Genomic DNA, 24070 nt, shown 5'->3' on the forward strand with positions numbered 1-24070 from the left:
GCAAAAAACAAAGACAATCACTTAAAACTTATTCGTACTTTTCATTAGAAACTCGAGACTCCAACTTAAACTCGTTCCACTTGAATACTTAAATAAGACTTTTATCGTGCTATTTAAACGCTAAAAACTCAATCATGTGCTATGAACGTGTAAAAACCAACAAACTAGTGGAACCATGTGGAATATTGTCGACGTAAGAACTATAGATACCAAGTATTACCCAAATAACCCAAATCGGTTAAATTAAATCACACTTTTCATTTTGTAGCTGACTGATGCTAACCATCACTATTAAGCGGTAAATCCCTAATAAGGAACTAAGAGAGTTTATCGGCATGCATAATTTATCATGATAATAATCAAATTTACCTATAAAGAATGGCGCGAGAACATAAATTTATAGCTAACGAAAGTTCAAATAATAAGGAAATGAGAGCTTTCATAGAACAGAGATCTTCCTTTACAGAGTTAGACAAATATGATTAACGTCCATCATTTATCAGGAACTCAAACTTTTCATTTTGTAGCTGACTGATATTAGACTTCACTATTGAGTGACAATCCCTAATAAGGAACTAAAAGGGTGTATCGTCATGCATAATCTCTTTATCATGATAATAATCAAATTATCTGTAAAGAATGGCGTGAGAATAAATTTATCCCTAACGAAAGTCCAAATAATAAGGTAAATGAGTGCTTTCGTAAAGCAGAGATCTTTCTTTATAGAATTAGATAAATATGGTTAATGTTCATCATTTGAACTCAATTTTTTTTTAAAACTAATTCAGACACTTTTATGAATAATATTTAAGTAATTTTTACAAAATTTGTTTTCATTAATTCGAGATAAAGACACAATGCGGTACTCTAAAACTAGTAAACATATTAACTTGTTTAAAAGTTTTTATATTTTTATTTAAATGTTATAATCTATTACAAATTTATGAGTTTAATCCATGCATAAAATCGAAAAAGAAAAAGAATAAATACACATTCAAAGATAAATTGATGATCGAAAAAGGAAACTTGAGTAATAATCTTTTCTTATTTGTTTAATGAATAATGATGTTACTTTTCTTTTTAGTCCGTTTAAAAAAAATGCTTATTTCGTTTTTTAACAACTCTTTAGTTCTAACTTTACACATGACATATTTAAAATCATAAGATTAAAGACATTTTGGACATTCTACATGTCTGAGCACAAGATTCAAAAGTCTTACTCCTCTGTCCTGATATACTTTGTTTTTAGTCTGTCCCAAAAGAATGATATTTTTATATAGTTAGAAATAATTTAGTTGAAAGCTTCTCCTTTTACCTTTAATAGAATGATTTACAATCACACAAATGGTTTTAGATCATAAGTTTAAAAAGTAAATCTTCTTTTAATTCTTAAATGTCATGTCTAGTCAAATTACGTCACATAAATTGAGATGAAGAGAATATTTATTTTCTTAAACTCCGTTTCACATCAAAACTAGATAAATAAATTGAAAATGAGGGAGTATTACCAGGTTGAGACTTTTTAATTCCTTTATTAGCAATCAAAAAATAAATAAAATGAAACAACCCCACCTACCATATATATAAATTTACACGGATGATATGAAGAAAAAGAAACACATGAGTGACGTGGATAATAAAACACGAAATATCCCTTCTTGAAGTTGTCGAAAACCAGAAGGCGGGCGGTCGGAACAAGGTTGGACGGAAAAGACGGTTCACAAAATGAATACACCTCCGGTTCATAAGAAACCCAAAATTGAAAACGAAGAAGAAATAGAAATAGAAAAAGTGAATTCTAATTGGAATAATGGAATGGAAGAAGAGAATAGAATAGAGCAAGAAGAAGCACTTGTTGCTCTCATTGAACATCGTGCTAAGGAAGTTGAACATCTTCGTCAACGCATCACTTATTATAAATCTCAGGTTTCTTTTTTTTATTTTAATACTTCTTTTGTTTAGTACTGATTATTGCATTTTGCCTGTTATTGAATGGTTTAATTAGCTTTAATGTGTAGTTCAGTGATCCCTAATGGTAATGCTGGATCCAAAATTTTTAAGTTAATGATTTCGATAATATTTCATAAACAAATGAATTGTAATTGTTGCTACTTGTGACAATCAGTGGGAACGTAGTAGTATATACGCACATACTTTTCTATAACATGGTATTCGAGCCAGCTAATCCACCTACCAGCAGCAATTCTACCTATCAAGATTTAGATACATCATTGGCCAAGGTTGTCATCAAATGTCTGTTGGGGCTTTAAGCCTAACAAAGCCTGGGCTTTGATTAAAAAATAAGGCTCAAATGGAGAAAAAAATACAAATATATATGTTTAGTCCAACACTAATAATTATATGCATGAATAACAAATATATGGAAAAAGAACTTGAAAAAAAAGTATCTCCTCTTTAGGAAATGCTCATTGGCAAGGAAAAGTATGTCTTAGAGCGTTGATGACGACACTGAAGCACACATTAAGCGAGCCGAAGCGCTCAACGTGTTTTGAGCTTAGCTTCAGAGCTTAAGCGCGTCTTTGACACCACTGGTTGTCATTCCAGCTTGGAAACACATACACACATATATGTGTTTGAAATTAATTAGCTGTATATTATAGTCGAATCAAGAGCAGTGCGATTGATAGCACCCGCGGCAGCACAACTACATCCAGTCCTGTTGGTCCGTGCAAAACTTCAGGACGAAGGGTGTACTGTAAATCATGTAACTTTTACTGTTTCATGAAGTTAAATACTCCCCATAGTGGCCTATTGAATTTTCATAAGTGTTCTGATTTGAAAATAAATGTGCGTCGATTAAGCACCTTAATAGGAAGAAAGTTGCCTTTTTTCTATTCGGGTGCGAATATTGGGAGCGGTATGAGTTGGATTATGAGAAGGTTGGTCCATTTAAGTTGCTTGATTTCTACTAATTGCTCGAATCTGAGTTAGCGTATTACTCATTGGATTGCATTTGTGATCTGATACTAAGAATCCCTTCGTAACGAGGTTTTGAATTTATTGAACTATTGAAGTGCGCAGCACGACAATTTTGATAAGGTGGAGAGAGCATATATTCGATAAGGACTATTGTTAGGGTAAAGTTCTAGTTGTCAGTTTTTGTTTGTGTCTTCTCCTTTTGGGGATAATGGACATGCTAATACATTCATTAGTTGGATGTCTCGTCTTCCCTTGGTAACAAGTGGTTCACTAAAATAGGTCCAATTGCGAGGTACTATAGTTGCAAAATCTGGAAACTTCCCCGACATATTTATGTTAGATTCTTGGTATAAGGACTTTTGAGGATAAAGAAAAGAGGTAATGTTTTGTAGTAACGATATGTAACAGTCTTTATGACACTTAATCAGATGAAATGGATTACAGTTCATGTTGGTGATATTATGTGAACCAATGCACCTTTAAGGCAAACGATGACATTTTGAGGACGTCAACTGGAAAATGAGCTGGCTGTTATTTTGGACACTTTAGTCATTAATCTGTGTGCAGTAACGGTGCTGGCACATCCAATAGTTTTGCTGACATAGATACATGAATGTGAATTTTGGCGTCTTTGTTATTTCTTTCCCCATTTTTGGCAGTTGCAGATTTCCCTCTTGCTGAGAAGGATCCGTGATACCTTTTCATACTGGCACATTTTACGCATTGACGCACATATTTAAACATTTAATTAAATGATTAATGAGTAAAAAACTTTTATTTATGCTAGTACCTGTGAGAGACCCATCTCGGAGCTAAAGTTATTGGACCTCAGAATTGCTTTTAGAGCGATATATGTACCTTTATACTTTCTTATAATTCCTCTCAACTTACATTGGATATCATTTAATTCACCAAAGGACGTGCGTTGAATGGGGACTGCTACTGGGAGACAATTTACCTTTTTATGTATACAAGGATTACATGTTTGTTTTATTACAAAGTCTTTCTCTTAATTTCGGAGCATTAATGACGTTCCCCTTCTTTACCTTCTTTTAAATTTTACTGTTTCTTGAAGCTCAAAGAGAAAGTTTAAACCTTGTACCTTTTTAATTTTTCTTGAAATGACCTACTTTCCATACCAGCCTATTGGATTTTCATTATGGGATGATTTGCAAATAAATTTGTTGTGACAAATCCAGTCAATTGGAAGTCCAACAACAACAACATACCCAGTGAAATCCCACAAAGTGGGGTTTGGGGAGGGTAGAGTGTACGCAGACCTTACCCCCTACCTTGAGAGGTAGAGAGTCTGTTTCTGGTAGACCCTCGGCACAAGAACAAACAATTCAAAGCAGTATATACATAAAAAAAAGGCCTTAACGAGCTTACAATTTTCTCTCTCTAGAAATGCTCCCAGGCACTCTCCCCAAGAAAGTTCTCTCTCCTACTTCTTAGGAGGGGAACTAACCCTTTTCCGATGACTTTCTACCAGAATTTCTTTCTATCTCTCTCATCTATTCTCAAGTTATTACCTTCTGTGATATCTTATCCTTCTCTTTCAGTTCGACAACTTAGATTCTCTTCTCAAACATGGGTGACAATAGAATTTACTTCAATGCAGGGTTTAAATCCTTTGACATTACTAGATGGTCTTCTGGAAACTTTGATTGGTATGAATGGGTAGAAAGAAGTAGAAAGATGATGAGGAGGACATCCATAAGTAGCAAAATCATGGAGCGGATCATTTTCACTTTGAAAGAAGCCTCAACAGATCAGAAGAAGGTGGTGAGGAGATGGAAAACTTCTGAACGAGAAGCAGAGCACTTTTGCACCAGGAAACACAATGAGCATGGGAGATATATGAGCATCCTATCTTTAAATGGTAGTGGCAGATCAGTCCTCATTATTCCAGAGCCTGTATTGAATGCTGGATGGGTTGACTTAGCATTTAAGATTGAAAGATTCATTAAGTGCCACTCAAAGCAGGAACAAGCAGCCCCTCCTAGAATTAATGAAACCAACTACCCTTTCTCAAAGGTAGTACAAGAGAGTAAATGGCAATCGAGAAATCTCCGTACAGCACAGGTTAAAAGCAAGAAGCGAAGCATTGAAATATCAGAATCAGGAAAATGGGCTCTTGAAGAGATGTTTAGTTGGATGTTGTGGAGAAAAGTCAAAGGAAAAACCTACCCTAGCAGATATAAGGAGATGGTCTTCATCCAACTGAAAAAAGGCTATTGGGATAAACATCTATGAGCTATACAATGATATGTTCCTATTTGAATTCCCAAATAGACATATGGCTGAACAAACTCTCCAAGGACAATGGAGGTGGAAGAACATCTGTTTTAACCTCGAATGGTGGAGCCCAGTATCAGGAAGTGTCTCAAATTCCATTGAAGTAAAGGAGACTTGGATCAGAGTAGTGGACATTCCACTGCATTTGTGGTCACAGAAAATTTTCCAAGAAATAGGTGAAATCTGTGGGGGATGGGTGGCTACAGAGGAGACAAAACTCAAGAACCATATGAAATGGGCAAGAATCTTGGTGTCCAATGATGGTAGATTTATTCCAAGGGAGGTGTCGATCAATCGTAATGGAATCACGTATTACTTCCCAATCTGGGTGGAAAGTAAAATGAGATTCGAAATCACACCGGAAAAGGAAGGAAGAACCATCAGAGATGCTGCTGTAGATGATGCTGTGAAAGATCCAGGTAAAGCTATTGCATGCTGAGCAAAAGGAGATGACCTCTGCAAATAAGTACAAGAATCCCATCCTCCTAGGGATTCTAGAGATATGCATCACATGGGACTGTCAGATATAGTAGTTGACTTCACATCAGTGGTATCATGTGATGGGCAAGTGAACAATTTAAATGAAATTTCAGGCTTGGGCCGGGTATGTGAGCCCACACCTAAGAAACCTCTGAAAGTGATAAATGGGCCTGATTTTGCTGGACAAGTTATCTTTAATGACTTGTGATTATTACTTGCCCTCAACATCGTACAACAACAATTGGCACTGCATGACCATGGCTGAGCTCTCAAAACAAAAAGAAAAGCATGCTTGCACACAAACTGCAAAGGAAGTGAACACTTTTGCAGCAGTGATGATGAACTTGTCTAGGGAGGTGATTGGGGAAACTTCAAAAGTGGTGGAAAAAGATGATTGACAGATGGTGGCTGGGGAAAGTGGTGGAAAGAGGGTGGCAGAGGACCTATCTGAGATAGCAGATCTGAATCCTTTCAATGCTATTGAAAACTGGGAAGCTGAGGAGGCAGAGCCTATCCAAATTCAGCAATAGCAAACAATAATGGATAAAGAGCAAGAAGCTTCGGTATGGGTACAACAAAATATGAGTAAATTCAACAAAATTTTTGGGGTAGATTTCCAGGAGCACGAGGAAGAGGCTATGGAATTATTACTACAATTTGACAGCAGTAGACAAGCAAGAAGAATGGTGCAGGATTCTGAATGCAGAAAAACAAGGTTTAAGGGTGCACAAGAGCTGAAAGGTCTTGTTTCTTTTGATGTTAAATACAAGAGCAATGGGAATAGGTACAAGGGGAGAAGTATCATCCCTGTTTCTTAATGCAGTTCAAACTAGTAACATGGAATGCTAGGGGATTAAACAATAGGGACAAAAGGAGATTGGTGAGCAGTTTAGTTTTTGACTGGAGAGCAGATATCATCTGTTTTCAGGAAACTAAAATTTAGGGTGACATTACAGAACTGGTGAAACAAATTTGGGGGGAAGATGGATTAATTTTGCTTGTTTGGAAGCTAGTGGAACAAGAGGAGGGATTCTGTTGATGTGGGATAAAAGAGTATGGAGGGGGGATATTCTTGAAATAGGTGCTTACACTCTAACCTGCAAGTTTGAAGCACAATTACAAAACTTCTCATGCCATATCATAGGAGTGTATGCTCCAAACTCTTATAAAGAAAGGAGACTGGTGTGGGAAGAATTAGGTTCTGTGAGGGGCTTAATGGAAGGGCCATGGGCTGTTTGTGGAGATTATAATGTCACTAGGTTTATCTCAGAGAAGAAAAACTGTACTCAAAGAACCAGGGGATGAAGGAATTTTCTGATTTCATTGAAGACATGAACCTAATTGACCTACAGCTTGAGGATGCTACTTATACTTGGTTCAAAGGTGACAATCTAGAGATAGCTTCTAGAATTGACAGGATATTAATCTCAAAAGAGTTTGATGATAGTTTCAACAGTTTGAAACAGATTCCTCTTCAAAGACTGGTTTCAGACCATATTCCTATTGCTTTATAAGATGGTTCATGGAATAGGAGTAAAAGTTATTTTAAATTTGAAAACTGGTGGCTAGGTTCTGAGGGTTTTGTGGATAGAGTAAGGGGTTGGTGGAATTCTTTTAACTTCAAAGGTAAACCAGACTACATACTTGCTTGTAAATTAAAAGCTCTAAAGTCTAATCTCAAGACTTGGAGCAGAAGTGAGGATGGAAACTTGGGCTCTAAAAGAAGAAGTTTGCTAGGACAGATGGTTGAAATGGATGTAGTGCGGGAAGAAAGAGCCCTAACAGAAGAGGAATCAATTAAGAAGGCAACTTTGCTTATCGAGTATGAGGAGTTGGTCAAGAATGAAGAAATATCTTGGAGACAGAAATTAAGATCACTCTGGTTAAAAGAAGGGGACAAGAACACTAAGTTCTTTCACAAAATGGCAAATGCTCACACAAGATATAACAATATTGATCAGCTTGTGATTCAGGGAGAAACAATTGAGGAGCCAGCTAGAATTGAAGAAGAGATAATTGATTACTATCAAAAGTTGTATCCTGAGACTACACAATGTAGGCCAGCTTGTAACTTCACAAATTGCCCTACTATATCAGAGGAGGAAAAAGAGTCTTTACAAAGCAGTTTTGAAGAAAATGAAGTATTGAGATGTCTAAAATTGTGTGCAGTAGACAAAGCTCCAGGCCCTGATGGATTCACCATGGGTTTCTTCATCAAATGTTGGGAAGTAGTGAAGCATGACATAATGAACACTTTTCACAACTTCCATAAGCAAGGAGTTTTTGAGAAAAGTTTTAATGCAACTTTCATTACTCTCATTCCTAAGAAGAAAGGTGCTAAGGAACTAAGGGACTTCAGGCCTATCAGTTTGATAGGTAGTATTTATAAAATCTTTTCCAAAGTGTTGACTGAAAGAATGAAAGGGGTCAGTGCAAAACTAGTGGACTCCCAACAGATGACCTTCATTAAGGGCAGACAAATTATAGATGCTGTGCTAATAGCTAATGAAGCAGCAGATTCCAGATTTAAGCAGAAGAAACCTGGAATCCGTTGCAAGTTAGATATTGAAAAAGCATATGATCATGTAAACTGGAGGTACTTACTCCAGGTTTTGGAGATGATGGGTTTTGGACAGAAATGGATCCAATGGATCAAATTCTGCATATCAACTGCTAGTTTCTCAGTTTTGATTAATGGTTCCCCAGCAGGTTTTTTTAAAGCACAAAGAGGTCTAAGGCAAGGTGACCCCTTGTCACCTTTCCTATTTTTGATTGCAATGGAAGGTCTAAACAATATGATCAAGACAGCAAAGGTGAATGGGTGGATAAATGGTTTTGAGGTGGCTAGAGCTGGTAATAAAAGTCTGGAGCTGACACACTTGCAATATGCAGATGACACACTGATCTTTTGTGATGCTGAAGAGGAGCAACTAAGGTTTTTAAGGATGATGACGGAATCTCTGGGCTGCACATTAATTGGAGGAAGAGTTTTTTGTATCCTATCAATGAAGTCCCAAACATGAACTTGTTGGCTGCAAATCTAGGTGGTGAAGTTGGTACTCTGCCAACTATCTATCTGGGAATGCCTCTGGGAGCCAAATCTAATTCAACAGAGATTTGGAACAATATGATTGAAAAATGTGAGAGGAAACTAGCCAGATGGAAGAGCTAATATTTGTCCTTGGGGGGTAGAGTGACACTCATCAACTCAGTCCTTGATGCCCTACCAACATATATGATGTCTCTGTTCCCAATTCCAGCAGGGATTATTAAGAGGTTGGATAGCAATTAGGAGGAAATTCCTGTGGCAAGGAAATAAAGAAAAAAGAGGATTTCACTTGGTGAAGTGGAAAGTAGTGATCACTGGCAAGAAGAATGGGGGACTGGGAATAAAAGATATGAAAATGCAGAGCAAAACACTCAGAATGAAGTGGCTATGGAAGTATGCCAATGAAAATCAACTTTTATGGAGGAAAGTTATCAATGCAAAATATGAAGTGGAAGATAGCTGGATGACAAAGGAGGTTACCACACCATATGGGGTTAGTCTGTGGAGATCCATAAGAGCCTTATGGAATGAAGTTAAGGGCAACTCCAAGATCAAAGTAGTGAATGGGGTCAAAACCAGATTCTGGAAGGATAATTGGCTTGAGGCTGGTCATCTGGAAGCACAATTTCCAGATATGTACAACATTGTCTTAGATCATCAAAGGATTGTGGCTGATTTGTGGACACCTCAAGGATGGAATTTCACTTTCAGAAGGCAAATCAATGATTGGGAGATACAAAGAGTGGCTGATTTTCTTAACATATTGCAACAATTTAAGGGACTTCAGGTAGGAGAGGATATTTTTTGGTGGCTGGGGAATAAAAAAGGAGTGTTCAAAATTAGTTCAGCCTACAGGATGATGAATCAATCAATTCAACAGATTACTAACTGCCCTGGAAACACATTTGGAGATCCAAAATCCCACATAAAGTTAGCTGCTTTGTGTGGCTTTTAGCTAAAGAAGCAGTTCTTACACAGGATAATTTGATGAAAAGGGGGATAATTTTATGCTCTAGATGTTTCCCATGTGGAGAAACAACAGAGACAGTTAACCATCTGTTTCTACTCTGTAAGTTTACACAACAGCTTTGGAGAATATTTTTAAATCTCAAAGGTATAGCCTGGACCATGCCTAGCAAGGTTTCAGAGGCTCTAAAGAGTTGGGAAGAGGCAGGATTACAGGCAAAGAACAGAAATAGATGGAGATTTGTCCCTTCCAGCATATGGTGGGCAATATGGAAGGAGAGAAACTCGAGATGTTTTGAGAGTATAGAGAATGGAGTGCAGAAGGTCAAGTTGAATTGTATTTTATTGCTTTGTTTTTGGTGTAATCAGGCCTACTCAGATGATACTATTTCCATTATTGATGTATTAGATTCAATATAGGATTAGAATAGTAGAGTCTTGGAGTACTTTTGTAGATATGGTTTCAGTACAACCTATGTACTGTTTTGTTCATATGGAATACAATACAGTTACCAGTTTCAGAAAAAAAATATACATAAAAAAAAATATGGCAAAATACTATGAGAAGCATGATAAATTTGACTGAAAACAGGAGCTGTAACTACCACAAAATAACACGATAATCGAAGTACAAGAAACAATAGATAGTACAAGAGTTGCCATTTTTTTTTTTCTTGGGCGCTGATATAGAGGAAGTTAATTTTAGACTGTTGCAAGACTTGTCCATTTGGCTTGATTGTATTTCTCAAATCTGTTTGCACAGAATTTGTTATCTAATTTTAAGAATCCCTTCTTACCATATTTTTCAAGTGGACAAGTTAACCCTGTGAAGAAATGGCAACTTTGATAAGGTGGAAGGCATATCCTCGACAAGGACTATAATTAGGGTAAAAAGATAACTGTCGTGTTTCTTTTTGTCCTTTCCCTTTGGGGTTAATATGACATTTAGATACACTTTTTGGCTGTATGTTTCAATGGGAAGGGTCTATATGACATGTTATTATACTCGTTAGTTGGTTGTTTGTCTTCCCATTGGTAGCAAGTACACCAGTAAAGATACTCTTACTTCATCAAAAAAAAAAAAAAAAAAAAAAAGTACACCAGTAAAGATACTATATTTAGAAAACATAAAAACTGTCCATACACTTCCTTTCATTCCCAAGTTCAATTAGATAGTAGGAGAGAATAGAGGCAACATTTAATGGTTGTCAGATATGGTAGTCTCCTCAACCTTGTTAAGAATGTCAATATTAGGAAATAATAAGTATAGCAAGAATCTGTACCTTGTAACAATGGGAAAGGTTTAACACCTCCTGTAGGCTGTAATCATGTAATTAGTACTAGGAAGTACTTTCTTTTCCCTTTTTTGAATTTCTTGTAAACACTATTTAAACTCAGCATGCTCGACGGAATAATCAAGCAATTCATTCCAAATCACTTCTTTCTTCTCTCTTTACAAACTTATTGATTAAAAACAAGCAGTTTCTTCAACTTTACGTGGATGTCAGTAGTAAACATGTGACCTATTTCAACCCTTGAGGCAAATGGTGATATTTTGAGGATTATTAATGGAATATGAGCTTGCTGTTTTGAATAATATAGTTGTTTATGTGTCTGGTAACTGAGGTGGCATGTCTAACAACTGCGTTGACTCTTTATACATGAATGTCACATTCTGGGGTGTTTGTCTTCCACTCCTGTTTTTGGCAGTTGCATGCTTCCTTCTTGCATGGTACTTTTTTGGTACTGTCTCCTTACACACAGTGACACACATATCTAAGCATAATAAATTGGAGGAGTAAAAAGCTTTGATTTATCTTGTGCCTTTCACAATAGAGACCCATAACATAACATAACAACAACCCAGTGAAATCCCACATCGTGGGGTGTGGGGAGGGTAGAGTGTACGCAGACCTTACTCCTACCAAGGTAGGACGGCTGTTTCCGAAAGACCCTCGGCTCAATAAAAGCATAAAAAGAAGTCAGATAAGGTTAAGAGAATCAAAGCGATATGAAATGAAATAATGCAAGCGACACAGATAACACAGGATAATCAAAGCACAGGAAATAACAGATAGTAGCAGAAATCTGAGCAGAAGAAATTATATTGCGATAATGCGACTACTAATAAGAACGGAAAACGAGACTATCTACTAGCCTTCTACCCTAATTTGGGTCCTCCAAATCCTCCTATCTAAGGTCATGTCCTCGGTAAGCTGTAGTTGCGCCATGTCGTGTCTAATTACCTCTCCCCAATACTTCTTCGGTCTACCCCTATCTCGTCTGAAACCATCCATGGCCAACCTCTCACACCTCCGCACTGGGGCATCTGTGTCTCTCCTCTTCACATGCTCAAACCATGTCAATCTCGCTTCTCGCATCTTATCTTCCACCGAGGCCACCCCCACCTTATCCCGAATATGCTCATTCCTAATCCTGTCGCTCCTAGTGTGGCCACACATCCATCTTAACATTCTCATCTCGGCAACTTTCATCTTTTGAACGTGAGAGATCTTAACCGGCCAACACTCTGCCCCATACAACATAGTCGGTCTAACCACCACTTTGTAGAACTTGCCCTTAAGTTTTGGTGGCACCTTCTTGTCACATAGCACTCCGGAAGCAAGCCTCCATTTCATCCACCCTGCCCCAATACGATATGTGACATCATCGTCAATCTCCCCGCAGCTTTGCAGAATAGACCCAAGGTACTTGAAACTACTTTTCTTCTGGATGGCCTGGGTACCAAGTCTCACTTTCAAGCCAGCCTCCTGAGGTGCTTCACTGAACTTACACTCCAAGTACTCTGTCTTGGTCCTACTCAGCTTAAACCCTTTAGACTCCAGAGTATGTCTCCAACTCTCCAGCTTAGCGTTAACTCCGCTACGAGTCTCGTCGATCAGGACTATGTCGTCCGCGAACAACATACACCATGGCACCTCATCTTGAATTTGCCGTGTCAATTCATCCATCACCAAGGCAAATAAAAACGGACTAAGAGCTGATCCTTGATGCAACCCCATCACAACTGGAAAGTGCTCTGAGTCTCCTCCTACTGTCCTTACCCTGGTTTTGGCTCCCTCATACATGTCCTTGATCACCCTAATGTACGCCACAGGTACATTTTTAGCCTCCAAGCATTTCCATAGGATCTGTCTTGGAACTTTGTCATAAGCCTTTTCTAGGTCGATGAATACCATGTGTAAGTCCTTCCTCTCCCTATACTGCTCCACCAACCTTCTCACAAGATGGATGGCTTCTGTAGTTGAGCGTCCCGGCATGAATCCGAACTGGTTCTCTGAAATAGACACACCTCTCCTCACCCTCATCTCCACCACCCTTTCCCACACTTTCATAGTATGGCTTAGCAGCTTGATACCTCTATAGTTGTTGCAACTCTGGATATCTCCCTTATTCTTGTATAGAGGGATCATTACACTCGCTCTCCATTCTTCGGGCATCAATGCCGTCTTAAAGATGACATTAAACAACCTAGTCAGCCACTCCAAACCTGCCGGGCCCACGCTCTTCCAGAATTCCCCAGGAATCTCGTCAGGTCCGGTCGCTCTTCCCCTGCGCATCCTACGAACAACACCCTTAACCTCGTCAATCTTAATACTCCTGCAATACCCAAAATCGTGACGCCTTCCTATATGTTCTAATTCTCCCAACACAATGTCTCTGTCCCCTTCTTCATTCAAGAGTTTGCAGAAGTATGACTGCTATCTCCGTCTAATGAGAGTCTCCTCTACCAATACTTTGCCATGCTCGTCCTTGATGCACTTTACTTGATCCACATCACGTGCCTTCATCTCCCTCGCCTTGGCTAGCCTGAACAATTTCTGGTCCCCTCCTTTCTCTTCTGGTTCAGCATACATGTGTTCAAAAGCTGCCGTTTTTGCCGTCGAAACCGCCAACTTCGCCTTCTTCCTCGCCATCTTATAAAGTTCTGTATTCGTCCACTTCTCCACCTCATCCTTGCTTTCTATCAACTTCGCATACGCCACCTTCTTTGCTTCGACCTTCCCTTGAACTTCTCCATTCCACCACCAGTCCCCTCGATGCTGACCACGACTACCTGTTGAGAACCCCAACACTTCCCTTGCTACCACCCTAATGCAACTAGCCGTCTTATCCCACATACTGGTCGCATCCCCACTACTATCCCAGGCCCCCATATCCTTCAATTTCTCTCCCATCTCCAGGGCGCTAATCGTGGTCAAACTCCCCCATCTGATCCTAGGTTGGTCCTCCACGACCCTCTTCTTCCTCGTCATCTTGATCGCTAAATCCATCACCAAGAGCTTATGTCGGGTTGTAAGATATTCGCTCGGAATGACCTTACAATCTTTGCACAGACCTTTATCATTCTTCCTAAGGAGTAAAAAGTCTATCTGAGTCTTAGCCACCGAATTACGGAAGGTTACCAAGTGTTCCTCCTTTGGGAAACTCGAATTGGCTATCACCAACCCAGAAGCTCTTGCAAAATCCAAGAGTGAGACTCCTCCTCCATTCCTGTCCCCGAAGCCAAAGCCTCCATGCACATCATCATAACCTCCCGAAATAGGCCTGATGTGTCCATTGAAATCACCTCCCACAAATAGCTTCTCAGTAGGCGGTATGCCTCCCACTAATTCGTCCAAATCCTCCCAAAAGCGCCTCTTCTCCTCGTCGCCTAAACCCGCTTGCGGCGCATATGCACTAATAATGTTCACAGTGAGTCCTTCAACAACCACCTTAATCGACATCATCCTATCAGTGGCTCTCCTAACCTCTACCACCTGATCCCTTAATTCACCATCTACTAAAATGCCCACCCCATTTCTATACTTCGACCTACCAGAGAACCACAGCTTATACCCGTCTACCTCCTTAGCTTTAGGACCTACCCATTTGGTCTCTTGGATACAAGCTATATTAATCTTCCTCTTCTTAAGAATCTTAACTAGCTCTATGGACTTCCCTGTTAACGTCCCAATGTTCCAAGATCCTACTCTCAACCTAGACGCTCCTCTAACCCACTTACCCCTCCTAACCCTCGCCCCCGTCCCCGAACGAGAACATGACCCTAGTCTACCATCACTAAGCAAAGCCACGAAAACGAGTATGAACTAATAAATTATTCAAAAGTCTAAAGTTAGCAAAATGTAACTACAAGTGTATGGACAAATAATGGATGTGGCAACCGGAGGTACCAACTCCAGTTGAACTGAACCTGGTCGCCGCCGGAAAACACTGTTCAACGTCCGAGTTACTGTTCACACTATTCATTGTTGAGTTACTGTTCACTGCCGGAATTCTGAAACGGGAGAAGAGAGAAGGGGGGGGGGGGGGGGGGAAGAAAAAAAAAGAACAAGAAAAGAAAAGGAAAAAAGGAGAGAGAGAGCTCTGGCCGGAAAAAGTCTCCGGCGATGACGCAGCTGTGTTCTGGCAGCGGCAGAAGCAGCTAAAAAAAGGAGAAGAGAAGAAGAAAAGGAAAGAGAGAAAAAAGTAGATCTGGCCGGCATTACCTGGTCGCCGGAGTTACCTGAACAGTGATGCGGTCTGGTCGCCTGACGGGGTGGCGGGTGGGGTGGAGAGTTGGAGGGCAGAGGAGAGAGAAAGCAGAGGAGATTAGGAACTAAAGTTACTATAGTGCTGCAGAATTGCTTGTCGATTAGCGGTCCATTTTCTTATTTAATTTGATGCAGTTCACTGAAGCATCAAACTCGGTACAATGTATGGAATGGTAGCTTCCTGGAGGATGATTTATTTTTCATATTTACATGGTATTACATTTTGTTTCCTTAAAGAATCGTTCTTGTACTTTTATGGAGCAAAATTGACACCCACATTTTCTTTCTTTGGATGAATTGTGCAGTTTGATCAAGCAGAGAAGAGGCTAGAGGAGACACAAGTGAAATTAGCTCGTCTTCGGGGCCGAGAGAACATAGCAGCATCCACAAGCTCCCGTGGGAACGGAAGGAGTCCAGTGACAGCCCAAAGAAGATCCACAAGTCCCATTCGAAGAAGTGAGGGCTCTTCTCATAGCTTGTCTGAATCTAAACCACAACGTATCCAAGACAGCAATGCATTGCGTAGGAATTCTCCAGCGCCAGATCGGAAAATGCCAAGCCCTTTCCAGAAAAATGAATATAATTCTTGCAGTGTGCACCAGGGGAAACCACCACTTGTCATTCCCGATGTGAAACCAAGAGTATCTCAACCTTTGAAGATGATGGAATCTGGTGCTAAAATCTCAAGAGCTTCTGATTCTCAGGCTGGTGGATCAAGGTTAAAAGAAGATAAAAGTCACAGAACACCTGAGAAGGAAGCTTCTGAAATTCAGCCTAAAGGAACAAAAAGGAAGTTTGGTAATATTGTAGTTATATCGTGAAATATTCTGGTAGTTATATTTGATCACTGGTAGTAGCATGTAAGGCGAAAGCCTTTTAGATATGAAAGTTACAAACTGACGCGTATATTTATCATGTTTGCTTTCTAAATACAGAGCAGAAAGAGCATAAAGAGCTGATACCATTGATAGGTAGCTACTCTTCAGCAAGCATGATACGCTGCCAGACGTCCTGTGTCATATCTAGTCAACACAAAAGAAAGATGAGAACAATTATTTCGTGTCCTACAAATGATCAACTTTTTGCAAGCAGGTATTTTTTTTCTTTTTTCTGAAGACTTTCACAGTGCTTAAGAGTCCGTGTGAAGGTCATGCACTCGTGCTAAATGACAATTTTGATTATTGATGCATTTCATTCCTTGCTTCTAGAGTGGTCACAATTAGTGAAAAAGCTTGTCCGTTTGGGGAGTTGTGCTTTTTGTTCTTTCCTTGGCATTTTTGAGAATTGAAGCAAATGGGTTTTGCATATAGATTTAATTTATCCTGAATGCTAATTTAGGTTACACTTGAATATGCAGTGCGTTGGACGGGATTGTCAACTTATGGCAGGTACATGGCAGAGGGTATGTTAGAACTTCGAAAAGTCAATTTCCTTAGCCGTATCAGTATCTCTTTCCTTTGAGAGACTATATTTTGGAAGGCAATCCTACTTCATGCAGCAGTGACTTTTAAATGCTAATTTTATTGTTCTACCATATGTTTGTGTTCTGATGATTTGAGTTGCCAATATTTTTTTTTGGGATAATCAGGTCAACGGCTAATCTTCTTAGTTCCACCGATTGCCTTTCATCCAAGCATAGGAGATGGCCAGAAGATGTAGCCTGGCATCCAGAAGGCAATAGTCTTTTTTCGGTTTATAGTGCGGATGGTGGGGATTCTCAAGTTTCAATCTTGAATCTTAACAAAGGAAAAGAGGTAAAGGTTTAAGTCAGGTTAATTCCCCCGAATTTATATGGCAAAGCTGACAGGACTGTAAAACTGATTTTAATGAAACAGCATGTGTACATGTGTGTGGCATGTGCTAAGTCCTCTGCATTGAGTTGCATTATGATTTCACTATACACAGAACAGTATATTAGGCCACTTTCACTTTCTGAATTTTTTGCATAGAAGTGTCTATGGAAAGGTTTGTCATAGTGGTTTAATGGACGTATGGGACCCAGTCATAGGTCTTTCTGATGGAGAGCCGTATGATAGGATGAGGAAGTCCTCTGATTCCTCGAGTTATGGTCCGTAACCTGATAAATTAAAGTACTTATATTGGTCATCAAAAATTAAAGTACTTATATAGTATTTATATTGTTGTTCTTTTGAGCCGGAAAAGAGGATTGAAGTACTTATATAATATATTGTTACTTGTTCATAAAAGAGGATGAAAGTACTTATATAGTTAGTTGTTCTCTTATTATGTTTCCATAATATTCTGTAAACACGGAAGTACCTTTTATGACGATTAACTTGTGAATTTATATTGGATTTAACATTTCAAAAAAAAATTATATGGGTTTAATGATCATGATTCTATGAGGCTCAATATCTTTTTTTCCTTTATCGTTATCTTCAGATAGCCATCATATTAGAGGCTTCTGATAACCCTCGTACTCATAGGTTCTCCTTGACTAAACTAAACTCTAAACTAACCTAAGGTCTATTAACTACATTTGCATTGTTTTCCTGTCGTCTCCACAATAAAATTAATCCCCCTCATTAAAAAAAAATAAAAAATTCCAGCTTCTGAAGTTGTTGAGGCTTAGGTATGTAGCATATCAAAGCACATCAGGTGTCTTATCACATCAAATATTACTTTGCTTTTATGATTTAATCCCCGTGTTCTCATGTGCTTTGTATCAACAGATGAAGCGTGTAAGTTTCTTGGAGGAGAAGCCTCACGTTAAAGGGATAATCAACAATATAATCTTCACTCCATGGGAAGATATCCATTTTGTTACTGGTGGTAGTGATCATGCAGTTATCATGTGGAGCAACAAAGATGGAGAAAATTCATGGAAACCTAAAGCATTACATAGAAGCATGCATTCTTCTGCAGTGATGGGAGTTGCCGGTTTGCAGCATAAGAAAGTTGTGATGTCTGCTGGAGCTGACAAGCGGATCATTGGATTTGATTTGCAAGCTCAAAGAGCAGAATACAAGCATCAAATAGAAAATAAATGCATGAGTGTTCTACCTAATCCGTGTGACTTCAATCTCTTTATGGTTCAGACAGGGTAAAGTTTATGATGCAGTCTTTCTATGATCTTTAGGTGCATTTTTTACATACTGATTCCTAGTTATGTTGCCAGTCCTTTCTTCTGCAAAAGTCCCTCTTTTTCTTATAATATTGCAAGAATAATAATGAGCACTCTGCAAAAATATTTATTCTTGTGAGGTATACAGTATCAAAAGACTTCCCAGAATCTCTTGTAAACTCTATTGAATTATTCCTCAAGTACTTGAAAAAGATATAGCACTTATGAACAGCAATGATTTGGTTATAATTTATAGGAATATCTAATACAGTACTGTATTTGGTTGTTTTGATTGCCGAACCCAACTTGCTTGGTATTGAGGTGTTAGTAGTAGTTGTTGTACTGTATTTGGTTGTTTTGAGTCGTTGCATGAATGTGTAATTTGAGATCCTCAGTGCGGCGTGCCCTAAATTGTTGAAGGAACTTAAGTTCCTAAGCCAAAGAGCTTTATATCTCTAAATTATAGAGGAAATATTTACCATCCAACGCCAATGCTGAGACTTGAAATAGATATAAGAACCAGGAGTTCTCATTTTGCTGCAAAGCTGTTCTAGTAAGCATAGAAATAAGACATGCTTCTGGCTTTGATGTTGTCACGTGAATGAGCATGCTTATATTTAAGCGTTTGAAGTTTTCTAATGGAAGAACCAAACTAGATTGCAATATTTTGTTCTTTATCTGTTTTTTTTCCTTACACTTACCAAATTTGTAAAGAATAGTAAGAACCAATGCAGAAAAAACTTGTCATACAGTAGCCTCGACAGTGGAGATCTTCAACCTCTGGGGTTGAAGGGATCAGTTGGTAGAATGAGGGCGGCCATAGTAATCTATGTGGATGGTGCTATCATCTTAAATTCTGAGTTGCACTCTTAGTTGGAGCAGGATCAAAGTCTAACCCATCATTGAATGGATCCTATGCAAAGCAAGGAAAGAATGAGATGCTATGAACTAAATCAAGAGCCAGATTTTTCTGGAATGAGGAGAATTTGGTGTAACTAAGATGGAGGAGAAGGAAGATATATTGCTTTAGTTGAAGGCTTCAATCATTTTAGACAAGCTTTTATCTTAGACCTATTGGTGTAGATGTATTTATTAAATTCTGTGAATTCTAGCATTTATTATGGATTCATACTTAGTCAAGAGGAGCAGGACAAATTGATTAAAACCGTGATCGTCCCAGATTGCTTTAGGCATGCCAAGGAACCTCCGAAAAGCTGGGGGGTTCTGGCCTTCTAGGAAGAAGACATGGTGACATTACTGCAGTTTCTCAAGATTCATTCTTGTATTGTGATGATTTCTTTTTCTTTTTCTTTACGATACAAGTACCAGTCCTCTTTAATATTGATTCTTGATTTGTTCTCTTTGTCATATTAGTAAACTTGGAGTCACCATCTTGCACTAGGTAGAATATAAGGAAATGTGTCTTTTGAGTCAATATATTTGCATAGTCGCATTTTTCTTTAATCTAATTCTATGACTGCATGTTTTTAATGCAGGACTATAGAGAGGCAGCTTCGCTTATTTGATTTTAGACTGAGGCAGACAGAGGTTCAGGCCTTTGGGTGGAAGCAAGAAAGTAGTGACTCACAGTCGGCTCTTATAAACCAGGCTTGGTCGCCTGATGGCTTGTACATAACATCTGGGTCGGTTGATCCAGTCATCCACATTTTTGACATAAGGTACAATTCACACAAACCTTCTCAGTCCATTAAAGCCCATCAAAAGCGAGTCTTCAAAGCTGTTTGGCATCATGCGGTCCCGCTCCTTATTTCTATATCTTCTGATTTGAACATTGGATTGCACAAAATCATTTGAGGTGCCGAGAGACCAGTCATTGTCCCCATGTCTGGGGAATTTGTTAGTGAGAAGCTTATGTCTCGATGCCTTAGACCAAAAGAAACTCATGGGCATGGTCTATGATATGGAAAGATGATCACGTGAGGAAATCTGAAGGGAAATGCTGATGAGTAGCAGCTTTGCGCTCGGCGTAATTCTGCATTCAGGCAGCTGAAACATCTTGAGTTTGAAGGTTGCACAATGTCACTCCATGTATAGGTTGTCTATGATGAAAGCTTGGAGACATCTAACTTCTCGTAGCACATAGGATTGTCTTTAATAGACTCCAAAGTTTTGAACTTCAGCAAGTGTTTTTAGTGCTACATTTCCTGTGTCAAAGTCTGTGGGCCTGTGTGATGTTGTAGCAACGGCCATTCTAGCCTTGGTCTAGACATTTGTATTTCTTACTCCTATTTTAAGCGTCCGTTTTCGCATGCATAAACTGTTCTTAGTTGCTTCTGAACCGAGGAAGGTTTTGGTAGTCAAGTTTTTGTTGCTTTCAGGGCTTGAGGGAAATTGCTCCCTATTTTCTGTACAATAGAAAAGTGAATGAAACACCTATTTTGTGCTACTCATCAGTTCAAACAAACCAGCGTTGCTTTTCATTTGCTAAGGTTATTTTGATTGCACTTTAGGACTACTAAAAACCAGGTCAAAATTGAAATTGTCATAGGAAAGTTAAGAGTTGCCATGTAGGAGATAATATGGCTTCAATGCTGTAAACATTAGTAGCTTATAGAGACAGTACTGAAGTTTTTTAACTAGAGGAACATATGGGTTTATCATTAACGGGTGTTTAGGTATACACTTTAGGGTGTGGAGCGTTAAGGAAAAAGAAGAGCATGTGGAATAGCTCATATCAGGACTCAGGTCACTTATAAGGTACTTATAGGTAATTTCAAAAATCACAAGTATTAGTATTAGATAATTTGGTAAAAATTGATGACTAACTACTATCGCGTGCAGGCTATTACTGATGGTTTAAAAATGCCTACATTGTTAGTGCATATAATATAAATCTGTTGAAGAATTCCGTGAATTCTATGGAAAAAAGAAAAAAAAAAAAGAAGAAGAAGAATTCCGTGAATCAAGCATCTGCGTCATCTTTTCATCTTTTGAGTGTTCTGATACATCAATGTACGACAAGTATCGTTTCAAAAGATAGAAGGGAATAATATATAGATAAGCTCGTGAGCTTGTTTGAATCTTTGATCCTTCCAAAGGATAGAAAGTTCTCTTATGATTTCACTTATCCCGAAAGAAAAGGTTTTCTTAAGACTTGGACGATAAGAATGCATTATAATGCAAAAGCGCAATCAGAAGCTCATAGGCCTAATGCTCAAGTTTTAATATTCTCAACCATAACTGCAAAGAAACTGCAATATATCGGAGTAGGAATTGCTTATTTGTTCAACACTTCACGGGATAGGGGCTCTAGCCATTTGAATTCGAAGAGGTTATTATCTGCAAGGTATAACAACAACATAAACAATATAGTCCTACTAGGTGGGGTCTGGAGAGGGTAGAGTGCACTCAAACTTTAGCTCTACCTTGTAAAGGTAAGGAGGCTGTTTCGGTATATCTGCAAAATGTAAATGAATGAATTTAATTTTTGTGCACTAACATACAAGAGGTAACTGTTTTAATTTGGTAACCCAAAAAATATACTCCTTCCGTCTTAATCTATGTGATGATGTTTGACCGGTGACTTTTGAAACTTGTGGGCTAAAACAAGTTAATAGATATTTGTGGCTATAAATTACCTCGTTAATGGTAAAATGAGAAGTTTTAAGTTAAATTATTATTAAATACACAAAAGTGTCCTTCTTGAGACTAATTAAAAATTAGAAAATAGTGTCACATAAATCGGGAACAACAACAACAAACCCAGTATAATAAATCGGGAACAGAGAATAGTAAATAACTTACTATAACATGTAAAACAACACTAATCGTATAATTTTTTTCAAAATCGTCCATATATATAAGTTAAATCCTAAACAAATAGGGAATAATTTAATCTTAAAATTTAAGTTTGTTGATAATCATCCATCTAGGATTTTGGTGGGTGTTGAAGCGTGTACATTGGCTACATGTATGAACTCAAATGATCATCAGAAAAGCTAAGTTTGCAGGCAATGAACTTGTAACTTTTTTCTTTTATGAAAAAAGTTCTTCTTTTCCTTTGCTTGTTCTTTTCTTTTCATGTAGTAATATTTTATCCCTATTTATATAGAATTTAAGTTATACCACATAAACTCTGTTCCTAATAGGGATTAATCAACAGCAGAGTAAAGATAAAAGTATTGCATTGGCCCAAAAGATAAAATACCGTACCGAGTTTTTTATCAGTAGAAACTAATCATGCAAAAAAAAAAAAAAAAAAAAAAAAAAAAAACAGTTGGAATAGCTCATATCAGGTTACTTGTAAGGTACTTATAGGTAATTTCAAAAATCATAAATATTAGTAAGAGATAATTTGGTAAAAATGATGTAACTAACTACTGTCGCAGGGTATATATGGCTTAGAAATACTTACATTGTTAGTGTATATAATTTAAATCCATTGAAGAATCCCACGAATCAAGCAGCACAAAATCTGGATTTGTGTCATCCTTTCTTCTTCAAGTGTTCTATACATCGATGTACTAGAAGTATCGTTTCAAAAGATCGAATGGAACAATATATGGATAAGCTCATGTTCTGTTCAGACTTTGCTGTGAATCTTTTAAAGGATGAAAGTCTTGTTACGATTGCACTTATCCCAAATGAAAAAAGTTTTCATACGAGTAGGAATTGCTTATTTATTCAACACTTACGGGATAAGGACTCCAGCCATTTGAATTTAAAGAGGTTGTTATCTGCTAGATATAAATAAATGAGTTTAATTTCTGTGCACTGATAATATGTTATTTTACATCATCAGAAGATGACCTTACAAGAGGTAACAACTTACAGTAATTTTAATTTGGTAACCCAAAAAATGTACTCCTAGATAACTTACTATAACAGGTTAAAAATAATAATTACTTAATTGTATAATTTCATTTACATTGTCCATATATACAAGTAATAACTAAATACTAAACATATAGGGATTAATCTAATTTTTAAATTTAAAATTGTTGATATACATCCATCTAGTCTGATGTTGGTAGTGTTGAAGCGCGTAAATAGGCTACATGTGTGAACTAAAATGATCATCAGAAAAGCTAAGTTTGCAGGCAATGAAGTTGTAGCTTTTCTTTTATGAAAAAAAGTTCTTCTTTTCTTGTGCTTGTCCTTTTCTTTTTCTAAGCTATTCATGTATTTTATCACTTTTAATGAAGAATTTAATTTATACCACATAAACTCTTTTCCTAATTGGGATTAATCAACAGCAGAGTAAAGACGAAGGTACTGTATTGACCCAAAAATTAAAATAATGCACCGAGTTTTAATTACCTGCATGCTGTATATACCAAATAATGAATGCATAATATGTGTTGGAGTATACATAACTATCACTTAATCTATATTTTTACTTCATTAAGTCATTTAATCATGATAACTTAAATTAATTTGATGTAAACACTTGATGCGGATAAGTATTTAATTACTAATGGGTATGTAGTATCTAGATTATTTTAAATTTATAATCGATCTTAGTTGCAAATATACATCATTAAATATAATTTACTTTTGAGTTGGGTGCACATGTTACTTTTAATATAATAAAGGAAATTTAAGGTATCATTGTTAATTCTCTTTTAAAAAATATAATAATAATAATAATAATTTTATTTTGATATTCTATACAAAATCTTATAACTTAATTAATTAGTTTAAGTACCAGAAGTCTGTTTCTAGGGATGTTTTATC

At 37.6% G+C, this 24070-nt stretch overlaps 1 protein-coding gene across 4 annotated transcripts; it reads left to right on the forward strand.

Annotated features, from left to right (window-relative positions):
• Positions 1-1594: 1594 nt before the first annotated feature.
• LOC132603604 (uncharacterized) lies at positions 1595-20814 on the forward strand. 4 transcript variants are annotated; one of them, XM_060316736.1, is made up of 8 exons: positions 1787-1926; positions 15424-15501; positions 15594-16086; positions 16224-16380; positions 16646-16690; positions 16877-17048; positions 17982-18352; positions 19870-20814. In XM_060316736.1, the coding sequence occupies exons 2-8, from the start codon at positions 15499-15501 to the stop codon at positions 20186-20188; spliced, it is 1560 nt and encodes a 519-aa protein (XP_060172719.1). In that variant the 5' UTR covers positions 1787-1926; positions 15424-15498; the 3' UTR covers positions 20189-20814. The 4 variants fall into 4 exon arrangements, with proteins under 4 accessions (XP_060172716.1, XP_060172717.1, XP_060172718.1 ...); XM_060316733.1 differs by lacking the exon at positions 15424-15501 and having other exon boundaries at positions 1595-1926; XM_060316734.1 differs by lacking the exon at positions 15424-15501 and having other exon boundaries at positions 1595-1926; positions 16877-17042.
• Positions 20815-24070: the final 3256 nt, after the last annotated feature.

This window comes from Lycium barbarum, chromosome 7, assembly GCF_019175385.1.
Source record: "Lycium barbarum isolate Lr01 chromosome 7, ASM1917538v2, whole genome shotgun sequence".
Taxonomy (NCBI): domain Eukaryota; kingdom Viridiplantae; phylum Streptophyta; class Magnoliopsida; order Solanales; family Solanaceae; genus Lycium; species Lycium barbarum.